Below are 12,379 nucleotides of genomic sequence, written 5' to 3' on the forward strand. Positions count from 1 at the left end.
TTTGACCAGAGAGAGAGAGAGAGAGAGAGAGAGAAAAGAGAGGGGGAGATAGACAGATGTGCTATTCTAGTTTCATGATTAAAACAGATAATATCAATCTTTATCTTGCTTACTCCTAAGGACACTGAAGATCTATTGAACATTTTACCTTGGAGATCTGAGCATGAGAAGACAGGTGATACAATAAGACAATGACATCCAACAAGTCCATCAGAGAATTCCCACTGGGCATCTCCAGAGGGGGGTAATCTAAAAAACATTCACAGGGAATCATAAGGGTGGATAACAAGGGGTGGATCCACTTTTTCATATTGAAATTCATAAATATAACATGCAGGGATCAAACAATTTATTTTTTTGAGAGAGAACCAAACTAATTTTTACTTTAGTTTAATAGAGAAATGACACGTTTGTCTCAGTATTTTTAGATGACATGCATATGGGGACTTTAAAAGGTTAAGTTTATAAACCTCCTTGGATCATCCCATTAAATATGCACATTTGACCAGTTATTCAATTCTTTAATTTAAAGAAATGTCATTTATTTAAAATATGAAAATTATATTTTGAAATTATACAAATTCATCCCGAGCTTTCCTGTTATAATTTACAGACCATGAGGTCCCTATGACTCACCTGTACTGACATCTGTATTTCTGACAGGTTTACCATCTTTGTCAATCTGTAAACCCTGGCATTTGTTAACTTCACCTTGAAAAATAAGTTGCATGATTATACATGTACATGTGTTTTAAATTAAGATTTAAGTATTATCCAGTAGTTATAAAGTTAACATAATTATGTTTACAAATCTAACAAATACTTTATTACTTAAAAATATTATAGCCAAAAAAGTTTATCCATTTTCAGTTTCTTTGCGGCAATGAAGTGTACAAATAATTTGCCTATTCAAAAAAAAAAGCTCTAATCATACAATTCTGTCCAACCTTCAGACTATGTGTACATGTATGTTCCTATTTAACTCTTGTTTCTAGCCTACCTCCCAGAACCCTGTTGAGATGTGACACTAGTCCCCCACACCTCTGTAAATCACTCAGTTCTCTGGAATCTAACCAAAACTCATGGACAGGCATAAAGGCATCTGAAATCCAGATGATACACAAAATCAATCAAAATGAGAAACTTAATGTAGAAATAAAACTTATAGTGCTAAATTTCACACTTATTAAGGGTGTGCTGTGCTAATTTATCTTCAGCAAGACTGCAATTGAAAAACTTCCAATGCACGAAAGTGATGATATCCAAAAACTGTTCAGAAATAAAACAAAATGTTCGTCTAATATTTGAGACCTTATGTAGACTATGAATAGATTACAAGTCCCTGACCTTGGCTTAAAACAAATCTGGCCGGATCTTCTTTCTGGAAGTCATCCCAGTAGAAGCGGAGGGCCTGGACAAGACGATGGAAGAAACTCAGGGGGCAGGTGGTCACTTGTTGAAGCTGTAAAACAGGGGAAAGGGACTTAAACATTCAACAATGTATACAAAATTTACAAATAAAAGACTTATGCCATAAAGATATACCTAGTCTTAGGTTTGGTCCTTTTCCTATCAATTATCAATATGTTAATTACCTTTCCAAGTCTGTTGTTACTTTTCAGGTAAGTTCTCAGTTTCTCCACAAAAATCATTCGAGATGTCTTTTTCTGTAAATTCAAAATTGTTCCGAGTTATTTTCAACAGCCTCATCACAATACAGAGATGGAGAGATGGATAAACTAATCTTTTGATGGGGAGGGGTAATACGTTCACTAGAACAAACTTAAAATGTCCCCTAAAACAACACCCTTTCCTCACACAGGTAGGAAAAAACACACTCCTACTCATTAGTACATTCGGTGTCAGCAAAATATTTTGTACGTGCATGGCCAAATACTGAATCTGGTCAAATTTCTTAATATTGAAGATATTGTGTACAGATAAATATTGTATACATGTACATCTGTTTAACAATTACTTCTGTCACAAAAAAAAGAAATACAATGTAATTATTATATATCTATCCATTATTTTCAAGGAATGAAAATTTAAAAGATCTATTTTTTCTGAAATTTTATTCATTATCTGAACATTCCTACTTACGTCTATTGGGTCTGAGTGAGTGAGTAGCACCTTAAGTATGTCTATCTGTACATCCTCCAACTCTACAAAATAATAACAAGCTTATTCCCAAAAATTATCTTAACAACTTAGCCTTCATGCCTCCAACTTGCCAATAATTACTTTTGTAATAAAACCCTCCATACAAAATTACACAACTTGTATACACATGTATGTGACAAAACTTTAAAATTATTTTCAACTTGTCATCAATGCTGACACAACTATGAGTCAATATAGTTAATATTACCCTCTACTTTAGTTCTGAGATCTTGACAATATTTGTTATATCGCCTTTGGAGGTCTCTCTCTGTGTCATTGGAGGGAGGTAGGGGGTTTTCTTCATCCTTCAATGTAAAAAAAAAAAAATCGTTTTTATTATCCTCATGATTTGTAACATTAGAAAAAAAAATAATAGACTGTATATTTAAGCTTTTTCTTCATTTTTATAGTACATCCTATTATCATGCTTTATGACACTCGGTACATCTTTACCTATAGAATTGATGTACAACTTTACATAAAAGTCCTCAACTGCATTTTCCATACTTTTAACAATTAACAAAGAACACATGGCTACATAAATATATTTTATATTGAATGTAAAATTGAATGTTTTTGAAAGTAGCTTTCTAAGCTGAAATGCCAGACTCCCTGCCAAAGTGAATAATATCCTTTTATTGACTCTGACCACAACCCTTTAGATTTTATTTATCCAACTGGCATAACATTTTTTTCTTAATACCCTCCCTTCTGTCAGTCAGGTTTATGTGATCTAAAGCCCTGCGACTCCAACTGGTCTAATTTTATAAAATAAATTTACAAACACATCAAGCAGACTTACATTTTCTAGGGTAGCCCACCAGACAGTGGGGACCAGATCCTCCAGCCCTGCATCATCTGGAGGCTTCACGTGCATCAACACCGGAAACTTTATTTTCTCAAACGTGTCCTCAGTTAAGGAATATCAGATACAGGAATCTCAGATATTGTGACTTGCAAGTACAAGTACCATCCCATTGTTATCTCAAACACCAATATCCCAAATACCAGAAGTATGTCCAAACGATTTTAGAGTACATTATACAGCACTTGCTTCTTGAAAACCAAGGATCTGTAGAAGTGATTAGGTAGTTTGAGATATCAGTTCAATCCTGCAGAGTTTGAGATGACGACATTTAGTGTTCTTAATATTGCATGCCTACATCCCTAACCTAGAGCATGTATGTAAAATAATTATCTATTGAAATTAACATACTTTCTTGGGAAGATATAAATTAAACTGAAGTAAATTAAATATATGTCTAGCTGTGTTAAAAGGATATAGAACATTGAGTAGAAGGTATCTTCTGGTTTGTGAGTGCTGCAGAACTCTCAAGGTCAGATCAAGGTAGGTTTTCTGTAAGAAAAAAAAAATAATGTATTGTTTCAATGATTTCAGTAATCACCCCTGTACACTTTATTAATTAGAGCATAATTATTATATTAAATCCATGCTCTTTACATTCTTTTAATGTTTTAATTTAAACTCATCTGTGAGATTTTATATTAAAGCATCTGTGAAACACAATGCCCTTTGGTAGTGACCGAATCCCTGTGACAGACTCCTATATGTCTTGTAGTCTATTAGTTAACAGTTCAAAATTAAAATTCTGAAATCAATACATATTAAAGACACAAAAGCATACAAAAAGCCAAAAATAATCCCTTATACAAAGTAGTTTCTTTTCATAAAATTTGCAGTGTCATTTTAACTCATTACTTCTTCTAAATTAATTAGTTAACACAGATTCCTACCTGTGATGAGAAATCTGAGGTACAGGGAGATGTCTTGTAGAAGTTGTAGAGTAGGGAGGTCATCATATTGTCTATACAGGGCTTTATCTCATGGTCCTTAGGAAGGAAAATAAAGTACATATAACAGGTCATATTATATACATCTATAAAGGGATATTTTTTTAAAATCTAAATAATAGTAGTTTGCTCAGATGTATAAAATTTCAATTCCATTATAAAAGCTACACTAATAGCATTGCCTTACAGCTTTTTTATTGTTCTTCACACACCTAAATGAATTGGATTGTGTTTTTAATTTTTTTTTTACTTCTGCAGCTACATGTATAGACTGATAAAACCAAAACCTGCATCAGTGACCACATGAGATCTAGTAGTTTGATGATCTGAGGGTTTGTTTTCGTTCGATCTAAGGTTGTGGCACTAAACTTCAACATCAAAGGTAGTAGACAACATTCCACCACATAAGGACCTTTCTGAAAAGAATATCATACACATATGCCTATCTCATTTCTTAAAATTGTAATAAATCTTATCAAAATAACATATCAAGACTCTTTCTTTACTTTAATTTATTGAAAATAGAAACTCATTTAAACATGCAAATGCAAATCTACATGTAAATGTACAAGGCCTTGTACACTCAGTCTGATAACTACCAACAATGACGCCAGTTTCTCAAAGATGTGGGCTGATATAAGAATGGCTGTAGATTTCTTGCTTCTGTTTTCTCCTAGAGGTAGAGGAGGGATGCTGGATCCATCTTGTTCAATTCCACAGACATCTATCAAATGCTGAAAACAGATATATGTTCATGTAAAAACACCAACATGACTTTCTTTAAAGTTTTTCTTTAAAGTAGAAACTTTTTCTTTTCAATTTGATCTAAAAGTATTAGTAATTATTATATTATTTAAAATTAATAACACAAATCGGTTTCCAAATACCAAAGTTCAACTGTACATTCTGTATTTTGAAGTAAATACATGTAGAATGTCAAGTTCATAGAAATTAGAGCAAGAGAATGAATAAACTTTCTAAGTAAAACAGTTGGATATATGTCTTCTCTCTCTTTTTACAATATCAATTTTTTTCTGACAACGCTACCTTATCTTCCTCCACTAGTGTATAAATGAGTTTCTCCTGCCAGCCAATCAAAAGTTGAGCTTTGACGACGTCCTCCTGGGGCACGGCTTGTAAAGGCTCATAACCCTCGATCGGATAGCGGAGGGGTGTGGCTCCAAAGTTAGCTCTCAAGTGTTCATTTCTGGACAGACTGACCGCTGGAAAATAGGCATACCCACTCCCTGTCTTGATGTTTGTAAAAGCCTCTCCCATTGACTTTCCATTCCTATGAAAAAGCAACACTCAGTAATATTTAAATTTGAACTTTGGTTATTCAAATATTGAATTTATTTATACAGTCAAACTTGTCTTAGCGGCCACCCGAAACCAACGGCCACTTGCGGTCAGCGGCCACTTTCAGTTCCCCCCGACGATTTTTCCTATATATTTTAACTGGAATAAACGGCCACCTCTGTAACGCGGCCAGCGACCACTCAAATCCTCCCCCAACTGCCTTATTGACACTGTAATAGGCGGCCATTTCGTCACTTGTTGCGACCCTATCATATCTTTTAACCCCATTGGCTTGGGTAATTATATCCTCAATAGTAAATTTAACCTATTAATGCAATTTAAAAAATGCTTTTAGATACGCTGAACTCTGTGTTTATGAAAAAAAAAAAATATTTGTCCTGTTATATCAATTTGTAATTATTTTTCAAGATTGCCGATTAAAAAATTAAAAGAATGTAATTACAATTGATACTTTCCTCTAGCTAAAGAAATTCACACCTTTTAGATTTTGATTCCATGTAGAAGCCCTAATTGCTTCTCTAGTGAAAACAAAGTGCTTCATATGCCATGATTATCTCGTGAATTTCACTATCAAGAGACGATCGATAGGGATTAGTAACGCTCTACTGCACTTGACACCTGTGTTATGGAATGATTTTCAACTGCGTAAATTCATCTCTCTGGTCAACTGGTTAATTTTATTTGTGTGTCTGTGTATGTTACAGCGAAATTCTGACAGCTTTATAAACAATAAAATTAACTAGACTTCAAAAACATCAGCAAGTAAGTTAATTATCGATTAAGTTGGGGGATGGGGGGGGGGGGTACACTGCTCACCACTTTTTTTAATTAATGAAAGTGAACATATTCTTACTTAAATTTCTATGCTTTATTTTATTTACCAGTAAACTGTATTGTTTGGGTTATTTTCTCTTTATAAAAAAGGATAATAGTCGGACACTGTGTGTATTTCTTCAAATGAAAATTAAAAGAATTTATTTAATATTTCAATGTAACAAAAGCACACTGATGAAATCAAGATATTTAACTAATATGTAGGACATATGTTAAATATTTCGAATTCTTTAATATTCTTTTTAAATGAGCTTGAATTAATATATATACACATAAAAAGCTTTTATGAAATTGACCTGTTTAATCATAATTAAGTTAACTGTCTTGCTTATTGTTGTTTATTTATTGACCGAATGTCCTTCTCGAGGGAAAACTGGAATAAGAGGCCACCTGTCTTAAGTGGCCAGTTTTCAGACTTCCCAAAGGTGGCCTCTTAAAACAAGTTTGACTGTATATACACTCTGTACCATAATTGTGTGAAAATTAGTGATTTCACAATATTTTTTATAAACCTCAATTGCTGAAACCATTGGTTTTTTTTTTTTTGCCATTCATTTTGACATAGAAATAATGTGGTTGGCTAGAATAAATAACAAGAGACTTTTAATTATCGATCATCTATCTGGACACACTGTAATGTAATGAAGATTTGACGAAGTATTTTCTTTATATCTTGTGATAACTTTCCAAATTCTCAACAGTTTTCCACAAGTTATGTTTATTTTAATTTTTCAGTAGCTAAGTCAACAAACCTGTAAAATGTCATGGTTTTATTGTCACAGTCCAGTGCACATGTAATGACATCTCCAGCCAACCATGCCTGCAAAAAATATTGACCATGTGAATCCAGAATCACTTTTGATATAAATCAAGCTCTTCAAAAAGCTTGATTTAATTTCATTAACACATGCATGCTAATGAATGCAATGGAAATTAAATAAAGAGCATTAAAATGTTTTGTTTGGAATCAAAATACAAAAGCAGTTTCAAAATGGAGTTTTAATGTAATACCCATATTTCAGTTAGTTTTCCTTACTTTCTTGAAATCAAATACATGACTTGTATGCTTTTCCTTAAGTTTCATTCATATAATTTAAATTAACAGTTATTTTTACTTATAAGTTCAACATGTTCAATTTATAAGTAGATTTCAGTAACAACTATCTCAGAGTGTGAGAAAAAAGCTTCACAAACAAGAAATACACATTCTTATTCAAAGATACTGAAATTATAGTTGCTTTCAAAAACCGCATCAGACGACATTTGGAAAACAATTTCCTGAACTGAACTGAAGGAAAATTTATAATGTAAGATCCCAAAATCCACATAAAGAAATATCTGTAAGTTAACTGGCAGAGATATTAAGATATTTAAGTGTGAGTACCTCTCCATATTTTTGTGTCCTGATGTTCCATTTTCTGAGTCTACTTCCGTCATAGGAGTATGAATCCTGTGTATCCCCCACGCCTTCCTCGTATGAGAATTTACATTTGATCGTACACCACCCCAGCTGCATCACACCCTTAGACCACAACATGACCTCGTACATCCATTTCCCTACAAAAATAACCAATTCTGAATCACACAAACCAGGGGTACATTTACTGTTACAGTAATATAAATTTTTGTAGGTGTTTAATTTTCGTTGTGTTCATGGTATGAAGAGATGCATGAATTTATGTCCTCCATGAATAAAATTTAGAACAACCAACTTTACTTCAATCATGAAATAAAATCCCCTTGAACCATTAATTTTTTTTTTCAAATCATGAAAAATTTGACCCATGAAAATGTGCAATTTTACAGCATTTGTTTGCATAATCTTTAGAACAAGATACTAATATACATGCTAATTTCACACAGAATTGAAAGATTTGAAAGTTCAGATGATGAGTCAAAAAGTCAATAAGATTAAACATGGGAGTTTTTAAAGGCCGAGATTTTTAACTGTACAGTTTTCTCAGGTAAAGGGAGGGACTTAATTTTACATGCGTGGTACTCTGAGGCATTGACAGTAGTGCATGTCGTAAAGATCGAGCACTAATTCCTATAGTTACACGTCAAACAGTATACACAGGAAGCCCATTCATTGAGTATTACCTGCACAACTTGTTTGGCCTACATTTAATCATAAAATTATTAGATCTCTACATGGAGAATATATAAAAAAATATCATTAATAGTTTAAACTTTATACCCAGGGACTAAATGCCAATCAATTTTAAGCACCCCAAGATGGACCTTAATTCACTTGATTGATGGGGGAATACAGAAGAAAAAACAACATATTTTTTCTATCTGGAAAAGAATAAGACAAATATTTGTTGTCTTTTTTTTTTTATAGTTTTTTCAGTCCACAAAGAAGGTTAAACCTAAAGGTGTAACAATACTATACAATTATTGCTAGTTTTTGAGGTCAATACAATGATTTAGCCATCTGAGGAGTGCAATATTCACCGAGCCCGAAGGGCGAGGTGAATATGCATGGTACTCTGAAGATGGCTAAATCATTGTATTAACCGAAAAAATAGCAATAATTGTTTTATTATATGATTCACTGATAAAATGATACATTTTATTTTATTAAGTCCTAGCCAAATACAAGAGAGATGCAGAATTAAAATGTGAATAAACCTTACCAGTCGTATCGATTTGAAATTGTTTTTTTTTTAAATCAATTTTAGTTATCCATGAAAAAAAAATATATGTCAGTCTTTTTCATAGGATAGATTTTGAAAGGAAAGAGTATTGTCAGGGAAAACTGACTGCCAAAAAGTAAAAAAAAATTGTTGTTCAGTAAAAGTGTTGGAGGGGGATACACCGATCGTATTGAATCCCCTGATATGCACCACCCTCACCTAAAATCTATATTCGCTTATGTTTTGTTCACATGAAAATAAAAATCAAAGTTGTTAATTTAAATAGCTTTCTAAAACTATTTGTATCAATTTGGAATCTCCAAATCTATTTTTAGATCAATGTAGAGGAAATAAATCCTTGTATTGACCTGGAACGTCACGTGCAGGTCAATACAACGTAATATTTTTCCAACATAGTTGAATCTCAGCCAATCAGAGAGATGGAAATTATTCAATCATATAATAAAGTGTGATACATCAAGGTCTCACGATATGCATATCATATTGCCATGACGTATATATCGTGATATAGTACAAGTTAATTTCATTGTCTATTTGAAAATTCTACAAGCAGACTGAGACATTTTAATGTTAATGTATTGATTGAAAACAAGGTAGAAATGAACAAATACAATGGTAAGAGTATCTGTACACCTGCCTATAAATATATTTAGTTAGGGGTCTCAAGATACTCTTTTAATATTTTCTGTAACTGTGAAGGTAAACAAGCAATAATATGTTATGATATCAGTTAATTTAAGTTTATTTAACTGTTGACAGCTGTGTTATGATACATGTTTTTTTCACATGACAAGTGACAAGTATCATATTGTTAGGTAGCTTGTGATACTCAGGCCTACTTAAATCATTTAAAGACTGTCATAAAACTTTTTGAATTGTGTTGTCACTCCTACCTCTATAAACACAGCAGTTGGCCCTCACGGTGCTGAAGTTACTGTGACTTGTAACCTGTAAATAGTATAAATTCAAATTTAAAAATTTTCAAGGAGGCTGGGGGAGGGGGTTGGGGGTTCAACAAAGAAATAGTCAGATATAACATAACTTAATTTTTTAAGATATGATATCTTAAGCTGTCAACTATCATTTGGAAAAGACAAATTTTATACCTTTTATTTTTAAAATTTGATCATTTTTGTATATTATTATATGGAGCTCTTCTTCTTAATAAAATCAATATAGTCTGAAAATGGCCACAACCACCCAGCCCTCTCAATAAATAATTAAGAAAATTATTTATTTTCACCTGAAGATCAGATAACTAAATTTTCAGATAGACTAGCACTGTATTGTATGAAATTCCTTGCTATTCACACATGCATAACTAGGTATGATAATGAAAATGTATTTATAGTTTCATCTGTTTTAATTTAAAAAAAAAAATAAAATTCCAAGGCAATGATCTTTTTGAATGAGTTCAATTTGTAGCTGCTTGTATATGAATATTTATTATTACTTTGAAAGAATCTCAAAATTAAGTACAGTTACCGTTGTAGATCATTATATTTTCATGACACTTTATTTTCGCAAGATAGTCATTGACTCTTTAATAGCGAGACAAAATTTTAACGAATTATGGTTATTGCTGTATAAAATCTTTCAGAATAATACACATGAGAATGAAATTTTTTCACAAATACACTGTCTTGTGTAATTACGCGAAAATGAAGTTCTTGTGAATAAAAATGTAAAACTTACAGCAAGTTGATCAGATTCCAAGCGAAGACCCATCATGCCGACAATCGACTTCTGATCAAAAACAACTTCTGACGGACCAATCCTCCCGTCTATAGGGGTGAGTATGTCTAAAGGATATCATACATGTACAATTGTAAAAATAGGAAATCTAAGGAAATTTTCTGGTAATCAATTTGCCCCATTTTAAATTTTTTCTATAGAAACAGTGTATTTTCAATTTGTAAATATTTATTCTTGTTGTAGTAAGTATTTGATGTTCTCTGTAGAAACTTAACTTCTTAAATACAGGGTGCAAAATTACTCAAGAATTTAATCAGTACTTTTGCTTTTTATTTGATATACAAACTTTTCTTCTTTGAGGATGAAGAGGACTTTTCCACAACATCACTAATCATTTCATCCATATTTGTCTGCAGGTTTTCTAGTTCCAGGCTTTTTCTGAAAGTAATTCAAAAATAAAATCATAATATTGTAAATACTTTTGCTTTTTTCAAATGTTTCAAGGTAAAAACAATTAAAAATCTATAAAGCTATTCAAATTAACACGACAATTTGGTCATGTTGGTATATATGCACACAACAAGAACAAAGTACCTCAGTCACTACCTGGTCTATCTTTTTAAAAGTTAACCAACCAACCAGAAATTAATTAAAAAATAAGAAAATGCATGAAAAAATGCCTATTGAATTGAAAGATTTTCCTGCAAAGATTTTTTCCTTTAAATTACCTTGGCTTTGCACTTGCTTCTTCTGATAAAGTCATCTCTGAGAAAACATGTTGTAGCAAGTCATAAGTCTGCGAGTCTGTAAAGGAAAAAAAATCTGATACAAGACTAATGATACATAAACATGATAAAACCATTAATATTTTTTTTACCAACATGATCTTTGTTGCTTTAATTTGTTTGGAAAATGGTATAATTTGTAGGAAATGAGCAATGCATAAAGAGATTATATGACTTGATCCAGAATCTAAACAAGAAGTTGAAGAACTCCTTCTTGCTAGTTAGGTGTCTATATATAGCCACTGATTCACTGAACTATACATATAGATAGACTAATCTATTATCAGAACAAGCTAACTAATAGAAACATGGGGATACTCAAGTTCAAAATAGGTGTTAATTTGAATTTGGACATAAATAACATGTAAATCTATGCTAAATCTCGTATTTTTATTTTTTTTTTAGTTCAGATACGCCATATATAGCTTTTACATCCATTTATCACAGAGATTGCAGCATTGTCTTTCTAAATTTTAGGGGATAGTTGATTGTTAAATATATTGTATACACATGCCTTGCACTTGAGAATCAAAATCATGAAAATGATTGTAAAAAGTTTGTCAACATCAACATGGTGAAAAATTGAACAGTATCCAACTCATACACATTGAAAAGCCCTTGCAGGCCACAAACCTTCAGTTTTAATAGATGTACTACTTGTCATGGGTGAACTTGCTGTAGATCTTCGTTTTTCGGCCATACTTTTATACGTTAATGCTTAACGTAATTTAAATAAATATTCAAGATTTTGCTATAGCCCCAGTTGTGGAATTTTAGCTTAAAATTTGAACAACCATGTCGAAATATGGACTGAAGTCCAGATATTTTTTATAGATGGTCTCATTCGTGTTGCAATGCATTCGCCTCACAAGTTGCAAAGTTTGTTGTGGAGGGTAGCTAACTGCGAACAATCGATATTTTGATTCTGACGGTGATAAAATCCCGGAAGTAACCAAACAGCACACCAGATGGCGAGAGGATATTATTCCGCTGCATAAATAATAAACTCGACTGTTGTTTTCAATAACTTGTAAACAACTTTTTATTTTAACTGATTCTTTATGCAGTATTAAGTGGTATATATAGTCTTATTGATAAATTTGACGGAAG

At 32.2% G+C, this 12,379-nt stretch overlaps 1 protein-coding gene across 1 annotated transcript; it reads right to left on the minus strand.

Moving 5' to 3' along the window:
* Positions 1 to 148: 148 nt before the first annotated feature.
* On the minus strand, positions 149 to 12,256 carry LOC134262659 (E3 ubiquitin-protein ligase RNF123-like; the record flags this gene model as incomplete). The annotated part of the gene is made up of 20 exons (XM_062745033.1): positions 11,903 to 12,256; positions 11,213 to 11,288; positions 10,831 to 10,922; positions 10,485 to 10,591; positions 9,683 to 9,737; positions 7,514 to 7,686; positions 6,882 to 6,949; positions 5,023 to 5,266; positions 4,575 to 4,709; positions 4,263 to 4,391; positions 3,919 to 4,014; positions 3,449 to 3,520; positions 2,966 to 3,070; positions 2,372 to 2,468; positions 2,104 to 2,165; positions 1,596 to 1,667; positions 1,348 to 1,462; positions 1,001 to 1,102; positions 637 to 711; positions 149 to 249 (listed from the first exon to the last, which is right to left on the minus strand). Coding segments are annotated over exons 1-20 (2,043 nt in total), but the record flags the coding sequence as incomplete, so codon positions are not given.
* Between the last annotated feature and the right edge of the window lie 123 nt (positions 12,257 to 12,379).

Source organism: Saccostrea cucullata, unplaced genomic scaffold, assembly GCF_032062105.1.
Source record: "Saccostrea cucullata isolate Sc308-1 unplaced genomic scaffold, CSIRO_AGI_Scuc_v1 ctg1378, whole genome shotgun sequence".
Classification (NCBI taxonomy): Eukaryota; Metazoa; Mollusca; class Bivalvia; order Ostreida; family Ostreidae; genus Saccostrea; species Saccostrea cuccullata.